General features: G+C 39.9%; 1 protein-coding gene across 1 annotated transcript in view; it reads left to right on the forward strand.

The window, feature by feature from the left end:
• LOC148871041 (AP-2 complex subunit alpha-1-like) overlaps positions 1-18068 on the forward strand; it is a 150505-nt gene that overhangs the window by 97129 nt on the left and 35308 nt on the right. The window contains exons 13-23 of the mRNA XM_088973311.1: positions 9009-9114; positions 9237-9302; positions 11069-11175; positions 11301-11405; positions 11528-11648; positions 11826-11996; positions 12090-12332; positions 14667-14747; positions 14926-15090; positions 15189-15275; positions 15362-15487. Coding sequence (XP_088829437.1) covers positions 9009-9114; positions 9237-9302; positions 11069-11175; positions 11301-11405; positions 11528-11648; positions 11826-11996; positions 12090-12332; positions 14667-14747; positions 14926-15090; positions 15189-15275; positions 15362-15487 — 1378 coding nt within the window. The remainder of the gene's footprint in view (positions 1-9008; positions 9115-9236; positions 9303-11068; positions 11176-11300; positions 11406-11527; positions 11649-11825; positions 11997-12089; positions 12333-14666; positions 14748-14925; positions 15091-15188; positions 15276-15361; positions 15488-18068) is intronic.

Genomic DNA, 18068 nt, shown 5'->3' on the forward strand with positions numbered 1-18068 from the left:
ATACATGCTGGGATCTCCATGGAAAACCTAAATGAGCATAAGATTTGGGTAAGAAGTCAGCACCGGATCAGGGCAAGAAACCAGGCCAGCAGAATCAAAAAAGGTATAACTCAGCTATTATGGCATCGACAAAGACTAGTCCTTCCGTAACTCAGGAGAGACATCCCAATTCTGACTCTAAGGAAGATATTATTAACTCCTTCCATGAACATTTGGAATTGTATGGTAGGACTCTCCGCCAGGTGGATTCTGGGCCTACTCCTACCTCATTTGCGTCTACATCAGGTAATGCCACAACCTTCCATGTGCCATCTCATACTACTGATTCACCTTGGATTATTGACTCCGGAGCCTCAAATCACATGACCGGTAAGCCAAATTTGTTCTAGACATATAACCTTCTCTCTGGGAGAGATAAGGTAAGACTGGCTGATGCTTCTTTTTCTACCATAGCTGGCCGAGGCACCATATCTCTCCCACTTGGCCTCACTCTTCCTAATGTCCTGCATGTTCCGAAATTACCTATTAATTTGTTGTCCATTAGTAGTATTACTCACTCTTTGAGCTGCTCAGTCACCTTTTTTCCGTCTTCATGTGTGTTTCAGGATTTGACCTCGGGGAAGACGATTGGTAGAGGAAGCATGGTGGATGGTCTCTACGTGTTGGAGAATAATGCTGGTCTAGTGGCGACTGAGTCCACAAGTTCGTCGAGTGAGAGTCAGGTCTATTTATGGCATAGTCGTTTAGGTCATCTTTCTTTTGATTCGTTAAAAGTTATGTTCCCAAAGTTGTTTGAATCCTTGTCAGCGAGTCAGTTACAGTGTCAAACTTGTCAGTTGAGTAAGCATTGTAGAAGTTCTTTACCTTTAAGAAATAAAAGATCTGAATTTCCATTTCATATTGTTTATTCTGATGTTTGGGGCCCTGTTACTCTACCTACTGCGACTGGCTATAAGTATTTTGTTACTTTGATTGATGATTATTCTCGATACACTTGGGTTTACCCTATGCGATCTCGAGATGAAGTGCCACAAATTGTGAAAGATTTTCAACGCATGGTGTTCTCTCAGTTCCAAATGGAAATTCATATTTTCCAGTCGGACAATGCAAAGGAATATTTCCATAGTGATCTCACGAAGTTCTTTGCTTCGAGTGGGTCACTTCAGCGAAGCTCTTGTGCCAGGACACCCCAACAAAATGGTGTGGTTGAACGAAAAAATCGTCACCTTCTCGAAGTTGCTCGTGGCTTGCTGATTTATATGAATGTGCCAAAACTGTTCTGGATGGATGCAGTATTGTGTGCAACATATATCATCAATCGCATGCCCTCTCGGCTACTAGAGTATAAGGCCCCACATCAGCTCTTGTTCCCTACAGCCCCGCTGTCCACCACTCCGATGCGTGTTTTTGGGTGTCGTTGTTTTGTCCACAACCTGTCACCTACTCGTGGTAAACTTGACCCTCGGGCTATTCCTTGTGTTTTTCTTGGTTACCCTTCATCTCAAAAGGGGTATCGTTGCTATGATCCCATTGCCCGCAAATACTATGTTTCCATTGATGTCTCATTCTTTGAGAGTCAACCGTTCTTCTCGATTTCTCCTCAGGGGGAGAGTAGGGTTGAGGAGAAACAAGCGACGACTCAGATTCAACTACCTCCTTTACCCGATCCTCCTCCGTTCCGGGTTTTTTATCGTCACCATAAGAGCCAGCAGAGTTCAAGAGCCATGGAGCCGGACACTATGCAACCAACATCATTGGATTCACCCGAGGCAGATCCGTCTCATCAGTCAGGTACACTTGCTCCCATTGCTCCTTTAAATGTTGATTCACCTATCCCCAATGATCTTAATATTCCTATTACTGAGAGAAAGGGTGTTAGATCTTGTACCACTAATCATCCTATCTCTAACTTTGTGTCCTATGAGCATGTTTCACCTTCGTACCGTGCCTTTCTCTCCTCTGTGGATAGTGTTCCCATCCCTAAGACCGTGGCAGAAGCTTTGTCAAAACTTGAATGGATAGATGCAATGTAGGAAGAAATTGATGCCTTACACAAAAATGGTACGTGGGAGTTGGTAGATCTTCCTAAGGGGAAGGAACCAGTGGGGTGCAAGTGGGTGTTCACAGTGAAACACAAAGCTGATGGAACTGTTGAAAGGTACAAGGCTAGACTGGTAGCAAGAGGCTTCACACAGGTATATGGAGTGGACTATGCAGAGACTTTTTCTCCAGTAGCGAAGATGAACTCCATCCAGATTCTCCTTTCCTTGGCAGCAAATCTTGACTGGGATCTTCACCAATTGGACATCAAGAATGCCTTCTTGAATGGTGACTTGGAAGTGGAGGTGTACATGACCCAACCCCTAGGGTTCTGTGCCAAAGGCAGTGAACAAAAGGTGTGCAAGTTGAAAAAGTCCCTATATGGGTTGAAACAATCACCTCGAGCTTGGTTTAGTAAGTTCCATTTAGCAGTTCAACAGATGGGATTCAAACAATGCCAGTCAGATCATACCCTGTTTGTAAAAAGAGGTGAAGGTAAAATTGCAGCTCTTATTGTGTATGTGGATGACATAGTGATCACAGGAGATTGGGAGGCTGAAATCCAGAGACTAAAAAAATTCTTAGCCACTAAATTTGAGATGAAGGATCTAGGCCCCTTACGATACTTTCTTGGAATTGAAGTTGCCCGCTCTCACAAGGGCATCTTTATTTCACAATGGAAGTATGTACTAGATCTACTAGAAGATACAGGCAAGTTGTGGGTAAAACCATCTGATTCACTTATTGAACCTAATCACCATCTAGGAGACAGTCAGGGAGAGTTTTTGAAAGATGTAAAGATGTTCCAGAGACTCGTGGGGAGACTTCTGTATTTGTCTATGACCAGGCATGATATTGCCTATGCAGTGGGTATCCTTAGTCAATTCATGCACAGCCCGATGACAACTCACTTTGAGGTTGTAGAGAGGATCTTGAGATATCTCAAGAAGTTTCTTGGAGCTGGTTTGTTGTTCCAGAAACACAGTCACTTAAAAGTGGAAGTATATACTGATGCAGATTGGGCAGGAGCAGTCAATGACCGAAAGTCTACCTGTGGTTATTGTGCTTTTGTAGGAGGAAACCTTGTCACATGGAGAAGCAAAAAACAAAGTGTGGTGGCTAGATCCAGTGCTGAAGCAGAATATAGAGTGATGGCTCATGGGGTTGTGGAAATCATGTGGATAAGAAATCTATTAGGTGAACTGGGTTTCGTAGTAAGCAATCTTATGCCACTCTACTGTGACAATAAAGTTGCCATCAATATTGCTGCTAATCTTGTTCTGCATGATAGGACGAAACACATTGAAGTGGACAAGCATTTTATCAGAGAGAAACTTGAAAGTGGAGAAGTGTGCACATCATATGTCAGCTCGGAAGAGCAACTTGCAGATATCTTCACCAAAGGTCTTCATCATGTGCGGCACAAAGATTTGTGTGACAAGTTGGGCATGATTGACATCTATGCTCCAACTTGAGGGGGAGTGTTGGAATAGTGTTAAAATAACTTAGTTGCAGTTGTTAGGGCCTGTTTGGCTAATTAAAGTGTTTTTTATTTCATTTTTTATTTCTGTTATGTCTGTTATTGTACTCAAGGGCACAAGGGTCTTTTCCCTTGTTATTTCTGTCGCCCTATATATAGTAAAATAAACACTGGCGCTGCCAGTACTGTTACATTACAAACCTTCTCTCTTTCTCTCCTCTCTTCTCTTCCCTTCTCTTCTCTCCTCTTCCACTTATCTCTGGCCGGCTACACTGTCAAGAAGGGGCTGATATTAATGATCACTTTGCCAATATGGGGATTAAACCTAAAGGGAATACTGGAACTTCTGGTGGCACATGAAAGAAAGAAGTTATATGTGAGTACTGCAAGAAACCGAAGCACACCAAAGACAAGTGCTGGAAATTACATCCTAATCTTGTTCCCATTTGGTTTCAGAAAAAACATGATAGTAAAAGATCAGGAAGTGCAAATGTAGCTGCCGGGCCAGATAGTGAAGAGATGTTTGCTTCTGCACAGTTGGCAGCCATGAGAGCAGAATATGAAAAGTTTGGGAAGATGATCAGTCAGCTGGGTGATGTGACCTCTCCTTCCAACCCTTCAGGAAATTCCGCTGCTTCTGCATTTGCTCATTTAGGTATAAGGGCTTCTGCCAATCATGCTACCACTTCAGGTAATCTCAAGATCCCTTGCATTATTGACTCAGGTGCTTCTGACCATATGACCAATCTGTCTACCTTGTTTGTTTCATATGACTTGCTTCCTAGACGTGATAAAATCACTTTAGCTGATGGTTCATTTGCCCCTATCTCTGGTAAGGGAACCATCAAGGTTACGGATTCCTTGTTCCTACATTCTGCCCTTCATGTACCTAAACTAAATACAAATCTGTTGTCTGTGAGTAGTTTAACCAAGTCACTAAACTGTTGTGTAACCTTTTCTTCTTCCTACAATGTTTTTTAGGATCTGGAGTCTCAGAAGGTGATTGGGAATGGCCATGACTCCGGGACAATGCACTGATCATCTTGGGAATGTTGCTCTCGGATCTATCTCTTCAGAGTCTGTTAGTCAGATTATGTTGTGTCATCGTCGTTTTGGTCATCTGTCTTTTTCTGCCTTGAATCATCTATTCCCTGAACTGTCTAAGGGAATTAGTTTGTCCAGTCTTCATTGTGAGTCTTGTGAATTGTCAAAGCATTGTAGAAACAATTATTCTTTGAGCAATAAAAGATCTTTTCCTTTTAATATTGTGCATTCTGATGTGTAGGGGCCTTACCACTTACCCTCCATGGGTGGCTACAAATATTTTATCCTGTTTATTGATGACTTTTCTCGGTTCACTTGGATATTCCTGATGAAATTCCAAGACTTGTAAGACAATTCCATGAATTTGTTCTAATCCAATTTGATACCAGGATTAAAATCTTTAGATCTGACAATGCAAAAGAATACTTTGAGAAGAACCTATCATGCTATTTCTCTGACATGGGGGTTATTCATCAAAGCTCATGTGCTAGGACCCTAGAACAGAATGGGGTTACTAAGAGGAAAAATAGGCATATTGTTGAAGTTGCAAAAAGTATCTTATTTGCCTCACATGTTCCTACCAGGTTTTGGGGTGATGTTGTTCTTACTACTACCTACCTTATAAACCGTATGCCATCCAGGGTTTTGGGGTTTAAGTCTCCCTTCAATCTTCTTCATCCGGACAATGACCTTTTTCCTGTTCCTATTCGGTTCTTTGGCTGCACCTGTTATGTACATGTTCCAAGTGTCTAAAGGCGTAAATTTGAACCCAAAGCTCAAAAGTGAATCTTCCTTGGTTATTCCCCCACACAGAAGGGTTATTGTTGTTTTGATCCAAAGTCTTGCACTCGGTATGTCTCAATGGATGTCACCTTTGTTGAGCTTTCCCCCTTTTATGGTTCCTCTCCAGAAGGACATTGTCCATAGGGGGAGGATTTGTCATAGGTGTTTGCTCTTCCTCTTCCTGTCCCTGTTAAGTCTCTTGATGTGTCTGTTTCTCCTTCAAATGTATCAAGGGTGGATCAGTCATTCTATTCTCCTTGTCCCAGTACTCTACCTCCTCGTCCTATCCTCAATCCCAAGGTGTATCAAAGGCAAAGATCCAGAAATGTGTAGGTTGTTTCTTCTACAACACATGAGCCTCATACACTTCCAGTCACAGAAGAGACAACAGGTACTGTTTTAGCACCTTTGGAGTCATCATTCCCTGACCTTGATATTCCAATTGCTGTTAGGAAAGGAAAACGGAAGTGCACTGCACACTGCATTTCCAAGCACCTTTCTTATAGTTTGCTTTCACCTTCATACTTTGCTTATCTCTCTTCTGTTGCTTATCATCCTATTCCCAGGTCTGTGTCAGAAGCTCTTAAGATTCCAGAATGGAGGAATGCTATGAGATCTGAAATCGATGCCCAACACAAGAATGACACATGGGAAGTGGTGGATTTGCCTGAAGGGAAGGATCCAGTCGGTTGCAAGTGGGTCTTTACTATCAAATACCGAGTTGATGGCACCATCGAAAGGTACAAGGCCAAGCTAGTTGCAAAAGGCTATATACACAGACATATGGGATTGATTATTTGGAGACCTTTGCACCTGTTGCCAAGATGACATCTGTGAGGGTTCTTCTATCTTTAGCTGCTCACTTTGACTGACCCCTTTATCAATTGGATGTGAAGAATGCATTTCTGAATAGTGAATTACATGAGGAGGTTTATATGTCTCTTCCTCTAGGGATGTATGGAACTAATATGAAAGGGAAGGTATGCAGGTTGAAGAAATATCTTTATGGACTAAAACAGTCCCCTAGAGCATGGTTTGATCGATTTAGAACAGCACTTGTTAACTTTGGTTATGTGTAGACACAGCCCGATCATACTCTTTTTGTGAAGAGGAGTGGACCTCTAGCAGTATACCTCATTGTGTATGTAGATGATATTGTAGTGACTGGTAATGATATTTCAGGAATTCATGATCTAAAATCTTTTCTCCATATAGAGTTTGAGATTAAAGATTTGGGGGAATTGAGATACTTTCTTGGCATAGAAGTGGCTCGATCCAAGGATGGGATTCTTATCTCCCAAAGGAAGTATGTTCTTGACTTGCTCTCTGGATCTAAAAAGATGGGTACTAGACCAGTTGCTACTCCTATTGATATGAGTCATAAACTCTCAGCCTCAAAAGGGACATTGTTAGAAGACAAAGGAATCTTTCAGAGACTTCTTGGAAAACTTTTGTACCTATGCATGACTCGGCCAGATATTGCATATGCAGTCAGTTGCATTAGCCAATTCATGGATGCTCCCTGAGACACTCATATGGCAGCAGCAGAGAGAATCCTATGTTATTTGAAGGGCTCCCCAGGAAAGGGTATTTTGTTTGCCAAGCATGGTCATATGAAACTTGAAGCCTACACCGATGTTGACTAGGCCGGAAACATTGATGACAGAAGATCTACTTCTGGGTATTGCAGCATGGTGGCTGGTAATGTTATTTCTTGGAGAAGCAAGAAACAATCAGTTGTTGCTCGGTCTTCTGCTGAAGCAGAATACAGGGCCATGGCACATGGAGTTTCTGAATTATTATGGCTAAAATCATTGATGGAAGAACTTGGGGTTGAATATGACAAGCCAATGATGTTGTACTGTGATAATCAGGCTGCCATCAACATTGCTCACAACCTAGTGCAACATGATAGAACCAAGCATATTGAAGTTGATTGACACTTCATTAGGGAAAGGGTCTCTTCGGGTGAAGTGTGTCTTCCTTTCATCACATCTGAAGGACAGTTGGCAGATTTTCTCACCAAAGGCATTCCCAAGGCAAAAATTCAGCATGATACCATCAAGCTTGGCATGATTGACATCTATGCTCAGCTTTAGGGGGAGTGTAGAGAAGATGGGCTGAATGGCCCATTAGGTTGTTTATTCTTTCTTGTAATTTATGTTTTTCTGTAATGGGCCTTATTCTGGGCTCATCCTGTCTATATTAATTTATGTGTAAATTCTTGCCCAACTAAGGGTCTCCTTGTTATTATTCAAATATATCTTAATAAAATAGTGTTAGGGTGCTGAGAGAGGGTAGGTTCGAAACTCTCATTCTCAGACCCTCATTGCCGAACTCTCAAGCTCTCCTCTCTTCAGTTTTCTTCATCTATCATTTCATGTATGTGTCCTCTGTGTGATATGTGGAGAAACCACTAACCACTAACCATTCTCTTGTTGCATTGTACCTTTGCATCTGATTTGTGGGAACATTCTTTTTCTCTAGTGGGGTGTGTTTGGATGCGTCCTACAGATATCGAAAAGTTGTTTAGTACGAGTTGGATGAGATGTTATACAAAGAGAAAAAAAAATTCTGCAGCAATGTTTTACGGGTGCTTTGCTATGGGGTCTTTGGCATGAATGGAATGCCAGAATCTTTGAGGAGAAGACAAGAGGGGTGGAGGAGTTGATTGAGCTCACCCTGATTAGAGCTGCCCATTGGGCTTTGGTGAGAAAAGAATTTAAAGGTGTTTCCCTAAATAACTTGTTAAGGAGATGGAAAACTTTTGCTGACTTTCAGGAGAGGAATCCAGAGAGGGTGATCAGCTGGTGTGCACCAGCAGCAGAGAAGCTTAAGTTAAATTTTGATGGGTGCATCTTTGGGGAATCCAGGAAACTCAGGTATTGGGGTGTTGTCAGGGACCATAATGGGAATATCCTACTCAGCTACTCTGGGTTTATTGGGTTTGATAACTCTTTAAGTGCTGAATTGAAAGCTCTAATTCAAGGGCTGGAATTAATGAGGATGAAAGGCTTAAAAAATGTGGAGGTGGAAGGTGACTGTCAAACTATAATCTATTGGATGAAGAAACAGGACATGATTCCATAGAAGGTTAGGCCAATGGTGAGACAGGAACAATACTTGGGTTCCTTATTGAATAGCTCATTCAACTGGGTGCCTGGGTTTGCTAATGGCCTGGCTGACTCTTTAGCTAGGGCTGGGGTAGAGAAAAATCAGCTTGAATGGGGCTGTCCAGGACTGGGTGGTAACTTGTAATCTTTGTTATTTCTCATGCATTCTTGTTGTTAGAGCTCTGTGCTTTCTGGAGCTGTTCTTGTGTTGTGAAAGTCTGTTGTATTTTGCTCATACTTGCTGCTTTTTGAGCAGTGGGTTCATCATTAATGAATTTTACTGTTGCTTAGTTTTGTTTCTTCTTTTTTTTTTCATTTTTTGGAGGTGTGGAAGGTGATCTACTGTAAATGGATTTAGTTGCTTTTTGCAGTTATATTGGTGATTGTCCTCCTTTTGTACAACTCATATGCTTCATTGTACCTTGTATTCATCATCCATGATGGATTTATATATTTACATGTGAACCTCTTATAAATAATAATGTCATAAGCACATGGTCTTAATCTATCCTGTGCAGCTGATATGTTATTATTTTTTTGTTGTACAGGTATGTGGATGTGATTCTTCAGCTGATTGACAAGGCAGGAGATTTTGTCAGTGATGACATATGGTATCGTGTTGTGCAGTTCGTTACAAACAATGATGATCTTCAGGTTCTCTGATCTCAATCATATGCTGAATTTTGATCTTTTCCAATTTGATATATGTACTATATATTTGAGAGAGAATGGGTATACACAAACTTTTATTCCTGACCTTTCTTTTGTCATGTCAGCCGTATGCAGCTGTAAAGGCCAGAGAGTATCTTGACAAGCCTGCATTACATGAAACAATGGTGAAGGTGTGCTTCATGTGCCCATTATTTCCATATTGCCTTTCCTTTATAGAGAAGTATGTATTCTATAGTTTTTCTTGGTCCTGGTATTTCTTTTGAGTAATCTTGATTGTAGGACTCAAACTATATGACTAACATCATGTTTGATCCCTGATACAACTGACAAAAAGATTCTAAGCCTTGACTACTTGTAGTAGTAGAGGGTACAAAAAGAAGAATCCACAAATATAATTGTGTATTGAGCATTTAAAGATAACTAGTGTTGAAGTACAATATTATCATCATCTAAGCCTTGTCCAAATTATATGGAGTCAGATACATGAATCTTTTTTCACCATTTTGTTATGTTCAGTGCCATATCCATTGTTAAATTATGATTGCTTAAATCATTTCTTACTATTTCAACTCATGTCCTTTTTTGTCCACTCCTAGCTCCTCTAACCCCTTTCAACATGTCAGTTCTTAACTTCTTATGGGTGCTGTAGATGGTCTTCTCTATACATGAACAAACCATCCTAGTCTACTTCCTCTCATTTTATCACCTATTGTAGCTGCTCATAGGTTCCTAAAGATAACTTTGTTTCTGACCCTATGCTTTCTAGTTTTGCACTCGTTCATCACAACATTCACATGTCTGCCACTTTGGAGTTTGGACATTTTGTTCATTGACTGCCAGCACTCTGCTCTATACAACATTACTAGCCTTACAACCATTTTATCAAAATTTCCTTTTAACCTAAGTGGAATCACATAAGACTCTTGATGTGCCCCTCTATTTTTCCCATCCTTCTCTGATTCTATAGGCAACATCCAATTCAATATTCCCTTGTTATGAATTATTGAACCGAGGTAACAGAAGTGGTCACATTGAATCATCTCTTGGTTTCCAATCCTAATAGTAGCCTGTTTTGCAGTCCTATTATTATTAAATTTACACTTATTGGCTGTATTATAGTTTTTGCAATGTTGCTTTGTACAACACTTCAGGACACAAACTCCTTGACAACCATCATTGTCAATGCTTTAATGCCTTAATGATAGCAGGATAAGAGGGGATCGCTGTAAGAATAATAGATGCTATTGCTATGTTCCATGGCATCCATATACCATACCAGCATGCTTAAGAACTTAAATTATTAAGGCAAGGGGATATTCGATCTCAATTTCCTGGAAATTGTTTGCTATTTTGTTTGCAATTTTGCATGTGCTGTTTTCAAGTAATCAGGCATTATTATAGTTCTATTCTTATGGCTTTATTGTTTTTGTTTTTTTTTTCTGGAGAAAAGGTAAAGTATAATATTGTATTAAGAGAATGTACATAGGGAATGTACAAAAATTTGCTTGTGTATCACATTCTGTTCACAAGAAAATCAAGTGAGAATTTAAAAAAAAAAAAAAAGGTGCTATAGGATCTTCCCGAGACAGCAGCATACCAATGATCTTCTTAGGGACCAAGTAATCCTCCATAACTTTGTTTGCAAAGATATGTGCATTCCTTTCTCCCCAAATGGACCACACAACTGCAGTTGGGACCATTTTCCACATGATCTTCCCACCCCTACTCAGACCCCTATTTTCCATGCATCTAAAAGCTCCTTAACAGTCCCTGACAGGCACAGTTGAGCCCCAAACAAAGCAAACATCCTTGCCCAAATTTTGTAATGAATAAATATATGGCAAGTACAGCCACATTAAAATCTAAACAACTGGAAACTAATAACATTAAAAATATAAGCAACTCATTGCTCATCAAACTGGAAACTGTGCAACAGGTCAGTGCATATATACTTGGGGAGTACAGCCACCTTTTGGCAAGAAGGCCCGGTTGTAGTCCTAAGGAAATCTTTAGCGTCTTACATGAGAAACTTCCTACTGTATCGTAAGATATCTTCACCTTTGAACCTCTTGTGGTCGCTTACTGATATCAGTTCTTTCTTTACTTTTATGACAAATTTTAAGGCTTTTCTAATCAAATCCAATATCATAAAATTGTATATTTTCCAGGACTTCTACAATTGCGATTCTTCTTTCCACATATGCTAAGATATTGATGCACACTCAGCCCCCTGATCCAGAACTACAAGATCACATTTGGGCAATATTCAACAAGTGAGGTTTACTCCTTATATGCTTTATATTAGTTTTCCTTTATTTTTATAGGGTGGTACTTCTCATGCCTTTTTGTTAATGCTACTTGTCAGATGCTTAAAGTCATTTTTCATTCTTTTCAGGTATGAGAGTTGCATTGATGCTGAGATACAACAAAGAGCTGTTGAGTATTTTACTTTAAGTAAGAAAGGTGCAGCTTTAATGGATATATTGGCTGAAATGCCAAAGTTTCCTGAGCGCCAGGTATGTATATCAATTCATTTACAAAAAGGTTCACCATTATCACATGGGGCTTTCCTTCTGTTTAATCTTCAAGGAGAAAAAAATACAATGAAAATGACTCCAGTTTTATCATAAACTATTGAAAGCTTGGAGTGCTTTTCATTTTCAAGAACTATACTGACTTATACAAAAAATTAGTCTGCTTTGATTAAAAAAGCCGAAGATACTGAAATTGATACTGCGGAGCAAAGTGCTATCAAGTTGCGTGCCCAGCAGCAGCAGCATACTTCAAATGCTTTGGTTGTGACTGATCAACGCCCTGCTAATGGATCGTTACCTGTCAAGGTGCCCAGTATCAACAATAATGCGGTATGATCTCGTTCCCCCCTCCCATTTGCATTAAAGGTTATGTTCCATTAGTGACATGGTTGAGGTTTGATATGAATTTGAGCATATGTACAGGAAGCTAACACGGCAGACCGAGGATTGACTGAGGTCAATGGAACTTTAAGTAGGGTAGATCCCCAATCTGCTACACCATCAGCAGATCTCCTTAGTGATCTTTTGGGTCCACTGGCTATTGAAGGTCCTCCAAGCGCTGCTGCCCCAGATGACCAAAATCTTATATCAGGATTAGAGGGTGTTTCAAATTCATCTGATGCCTTAGCACTTGCTCCTCTTGAAGAACAGTCAAATTCTGTTCAGGTGATTCCTCTTTCTTTATCAATAACTGAACTTTTGTAAAGATTATAAACAGATATATGAAAACACATGGGGAGAGGTAAACACTCTTAACCCTCCCCAAGTAAATGTTCAATTACAACAAAGCCCAAAACAATCTTTCCCTTCCCACCCCTTGTTTTTCAAGTGTGTCTGCAAAGGAATTAGCAGCCTCTTTACCCACTGTAGTTTTATCTCCAAGTCCCTGTTCAACCACCTAAACTTATTTTTTCATTGGCAAATTTCCATATTCCATATTCCAGCCTGTGACGAAGCCCAGTCGCCTTATAGAATTGGACTCTGTTTTGGATTTGCTCCATCTATTACAAGTGGTTTTCCTGGACCCTACTAAACCAGATAGTAGAATTTGGACTCTAACTATTGATAAAAAAAAAAGGACTCTTAACTATTGATAAAAAAAAAGGACTCTAACACCCTTTGGTTCCTTTTCTTGTGCCTCTTTCTTTCGAGCTTTGATCCAACCTTCTGAGAATATACAAACAGGATTGTAATTGGATAGCCTGCCTCTTCCAGTAGTCTGTAGAAAGAAATCTTGTCACTTGGAGAAGTAAGAAACAGTCTGTAGTGGCAAAGTCAAGTACAGAAGCCGAGTATAGAGATATGTCTCAGGGTGCTGCTCAATTGTTATGGTTAAAAAACCTCCTTACTGAGCTAGGTATGTGGAAGTTAGATGTTATGTCTTTGTACTGTGATAACAAGGCTGCTATTAGTATTGCTCATAACCTGGTTCTCCATAAGCAAACTGAGCACATTGAAATTGACAAGCACTTCATTTGGGAAAAAGTAGAAAGGGGTGGAATTTGTATACCATTTGTGAATCAAGAGATCAAGTGGTTGTGTATTTACGAAAGGATTGAATTCCATGCACCATGAAGAGCTATGTATCAAGTTGGGTATGCATGATATCTACAACTGAACTTGAGGGGGAGTGTTGTTAAGGATGTTTTTTGTATATGTTAATGATGCTAGGGGTTTTCTGTAATTAGTCTTTTTTTCAAGGGACTACTCTGTAATTATTATTATTGTTAAGATGTTAGGGTGAAGTGGGTGCAGCCACTAACACAATTCAACTTCTTCTATTTTTCTCTCTTCGTCTTCTTCCTTCCTCTCTTCTCTCCTGATTATTTCATGGCTGATTACACAGTTATTTTATTTTTTTATTTATTTATTCTTTTCCTTTATCTTGTCTTGCTTCCTGTCTTCTCCCACTTTCTTTTGCCCTGCCCACTCCATAAGGGTGGGTTCAGTGTAACCACAACTCATTTCAAACCAGGATCAAATTCATTTCTGAATACAATCTTCTGAGTGGGGAGTGCAAGTCAGGTTGGGTTATGGTCAACCCTGAGAAATCTAAGGTGACTCAACCTTAATCCAACATATAAATTATATGACCCGGATTTATTACAATCCATCAGCTAACAATGAAAAAAGCAAAAAAAAAAAAAAAAAAAGAAACAATCTTAAACATTAAAATATTAGTGGCTAATATGCAGCTACTTACTTCCCATGTGCATTATGTGTTTCAAAGATGGGAAACCAGCCATGGAGATTCTCAATTGAGTGGTAACAAGGAGCCTACGGCTGCTCAAGAGGGAAGGTCCACTCGAAGGCCCTTATCCATGCAGTGATGATGGTGTGCGTGGGAAGAAAGAAATATGATTTTTTTTTTTCTTTTCTTGTTCTTTTTTTCTTTTTTCTGTTGTGAAGATGGTGAATGTGGAATGTGAGGCTTAGAGCTGATACTAGATAATTGTACACATGTATATAGAATTCTATTGGGGGAAACATTCCAGAAGAATTTTTTAGGACAAAGGGCAGTTGTTTGTGTCTAGGGTTTGTGGACATTCTGGTTTTTCTTAGAAGAATGGTGTATATGATGTAAAGAAGTATGGGCTGTTGGGTCTATAGCTTATAGGAGAGAGTATCTCAGGGATGAGTAAATGTATAATTTATTTATATTTTGTTGGAGGATGTTTTTTCTTATGATACTTGCATGGTTTTGCTTTTCATACTTAAAGTTCAATCTTTTCAATGACAACAACATCAACAACTGGGAACAACTGAAATATGATAGATTAACAGTGATGTGATAGAATTCCAGTCGTGTCTATAGATGAACACTGATGGTCTGCCATGGCCAAATTTTAGAAAAACTTCGTTAAATAGCTACTATTATTGTTCAGTTTTTCTGTGGTTAGTAGGTTAGGCTCATCTTCCATGTACTGGGAAAAATGAGATCACTTTCTTCCTACCAAATTATGTGCTCAACGAGCTAACTCTGTTGATACATGTTTGCAGCCAATTGGAAATATTGCTGAAAGGTTTCGTGCTTTATGCCTTAAGGATAGTGGTGTGCTGTACGAAGACCCTTATATTCAGGTTTTCCATCATTTGAGGATTCTAATTATCAGCTCATTTTATTGCTTTGTAGTGGAGCTTCTTACCTGTGGTGGTATTCTTCTTAAATTTGTCTACCACCACAGTAAAAAAATTTCACTCTTTTTAATCTATTTTTTCTTGCATATTCGATAATAAGGTTTAAAATGTTTGTGCTTAGATTGGCGTGAAAGCAGAATGGCAGGCCCACCATGGTCGGCTTGTGCTATTCTTGGGTAATAAGAATACATCTCCACTTGTTTCTGTTCAAGCTCTGATATTGCCTCCCTCCCATTTGAAGATGGAGCTCTCATTAGTACCAGAAACAATTCCTCCAAGGGCACAGGTTGAGACTACCATACATTTTAAACAAATATTTGTTCTTTGGTTTACTGGTCTGTTGGGATTTTTTATTTCTGGTTTTATTTCTATGCCTTTGTCTAGGTGCAATGCCCACTTGAAGTTGTGAATCTTCACCCCAGCAGGGATGTAGCTGTTCTTGATTTCTCTTATAAATTTGGAACTATAATGGTTGGTTCTAGATATGCATATCGGCATTCTAATCTAAAGGGTGTAATTCTTGTTAATCCTTATATCTTTGTTTTTCCTTTCTATAGGTCAATGTCAAGCTTCGCCTTCCAGCTGTCTTGAATAAATTTCTTCAGCCTATATCTGTGGCTGCAGAAGAGTTCTTTCCCCAATGGAGATCACTCTCTGGACCCCCTTTGAAGCTTCAAGAAGTGGTAAATATGCCTGAGCATTGCAGTTCAAAATACAAAGTTAAAAAGCTCTCCTTTTCTGCATTTTTTGCTGAAATTATTACATCTTTGGTATTAGACAGGCTTGTAATGGTATGTGTTCATTTTCATGTGATGTATCCTTTATTGCTCTGCATGATAGCATCATTCTATCTTAGCTTTCAACTCGTACCATCATTGATATTTTTGGGCCTGGTGAATCCTCCCATAACATTCAGTTAGCATCACTAACGAAATTATAAGAGTGTGCATCTTATAATTAATATTTCATCATCATCATCTAAGCGTAGTCCCAACTATATGCATTTGGCTACATGAATCCTGTTTCACCATTCCATTCTTTAGTGCATCTTATAATTAATATTTATAAACAAATAAATTTTGAGGGTTCATGTTGGTCCTTTGGTTTATGTAGAGGAGATGGGCCGAATGGCCCATAGACTGTCACTTCATGTTATCTTATGTTTCTCTCTGTTATGAGCCTTATTCTGGGCCCATACTCTGTAGTGTTCTGTTTTTTGTATTTTTCCGCCCACTCAAGGGCTTCTCTGTAGTCTTCTCTTGTTAGTTTTTTCTGGTTTTCTAGCACAGTCCCTGCTTCTAGGACTGTTTTTCAACTTGGTATCATAGCGGGTCGTCACTTGGCGTGTCCCTCATGTGGTTCTAGTTCAGCCAACTGCATGAGGAGGTTCTAGGGCTGAATGTTTACAGTCATTCGCCTGGTTCTTGGAGGTCATTGGAGGGTGCCCAAGTTTTCTATACACTTGGAGAAGGGTTCGGCGACCAGGAGGAATCAGAGAGCAAGTTTTTCAGCCTGATTTGAAATCAGAGAAAATGAGTTTTCGAAGCTAGCTCAAAGAGCAAAGAGTTCGGCCTGGTTTGAAGTTCAAACCAGAGATACTGTAAGTTGTTTTCTCAAGATCTTTGTTGAGTTATTTTTGGTATTTGGGAGGACTGTTAAAGCATTCGAAGCACACCACCATTCGGCCCACTGTTGCTGGACTGATTTCTAGGTTATTCTAGAAGTGTTGTTTGACTGTTTTTTTGGGCTTCCAAACTGCTGAAAACTGATTTAAATTAAGTAGTACAAGCCTTTTATTTCAGTTGTTTCTTGGACCTAGACAAAGTGTTCCTGAAGTGATTTCTGCTTGTTAACAGTGAAGTGTTGGCTGTTGCATGCATAGTGTTTGTAAAAGATCCTCTTAGGTACTATAGACTGTTTTCTTTGTTCTTCTTGGGAAATTATCGTTGGGAACCAAGAATACATTGTTTGGAGGCCTACTGATTGTTCCTTGAAGGCTGAATCAGGGTTTCTTCTCTTTGAAAGTGCTGCCACCGAACTTGGTTCTCACGGCTGTCAGTTCTGAACTGAATTTGTGGGTTGCTGTGTTTGCTATTATTTCAACACAATCTGAGTTCCTTGAAGTCAGATCACTTTTAAAGGCTTGCCGAAACCCTAATTGAAACTGTTACATAATGGACTACTCAGAAATTGAGAAGAAGAGCACTGTTGAATATGGACATAATTCTGGAACTACAACTGATTCCTTGTTGGCTGTAACTACAGTTAAATTGGATGGAACCAATTATTTGGCCTGGTCACAATCTGTGAAAATTCATATTTGCAGTAGAGGAAAGTGGGGGTTTATCTCTAGGAGCAAGAAAGCTCCCCCAGAGGAGGATCCCTCCTATGAGAAATGGGTGTAGGAGAATTATACAGTGATTGGGTGGCTTGTGAATTCAATGCAGCCACAGATTAGCCAACATTACCTGTGGATGAACTCAGAAACTTACTCCCAGAAGTTGAATGTTGCCAGAGCCTACAAATTAAGAAATGATGTGAAGAATCTAAGGCCGGGGGAGAAGTCACTTGCAGCATAATTCTCAACCCTGAAATCTCTATGGCAAGAGATTGATTTGATAGAGGCTGTGACATGGGATACCCCCAAGGATGCTGAAACCTACAGAAAATTGGTTGAAAGGAATAGGGTCTTTGAATTCTTGACAGGGCTGAACTCTGAATACGACATTACAAAGCAAAACATCTTGTCCAAGGAAGATGTTTCCTTGTCACAAGCATATACTTTGGTCAGTAGTGAAGAAAGTAGGAGGCAAGTGCAGGTTCAAGGAGTCGGTATCAATGATCATTTTGCAAATATGGGAATTAAACCCAAAGGGGTTACAGAAGCTCACAGTGGCACAGGAAGGAAGGAGGTGGGGTGTGAATATTGCAAGAAGCCGAAACACACAAAGGACAAGTGTTGGAAATTGCATCCCAATCTTGTACCTATCAGATTCCAGAAGAAGAATGATAGTAGAAAGACAGGAAGTGCATATGCAGCCACAAGCACAGATACAGAGGTTGAGTCTACCAGTGCACAGTTGGCAGCCATGAAAGTTGAATATGAGAAGTTTGGAAAGATGACCAGTCAGCTTGAAGGTGTATCTTCATCATCCATCCCTTCTGGAAGTCCAGCCACCATTGCATTTGCTCACTCAGGTATAAGGGCTTCCGCTAACCATGCATCCACCTCAGGTAATCACAAAACCCTTGGATCATAGACTC

The sequence above is a fragment of the Nelumbo lutea genome, chromosome 2 (assembly GCF_056320005.1).
Source record: "Nelumbo lutea isolate HS-2025 chromosome 2, American lotus-T2T, whole genome shotgun sequence".
NCBI classification, from domain to species: Eukaryota; Viridiplantae; Streptophyta; class Magnoliopsida; order Proteales; family Nelumbonaceae; genus Nelumbo; species Nelumbo lutea.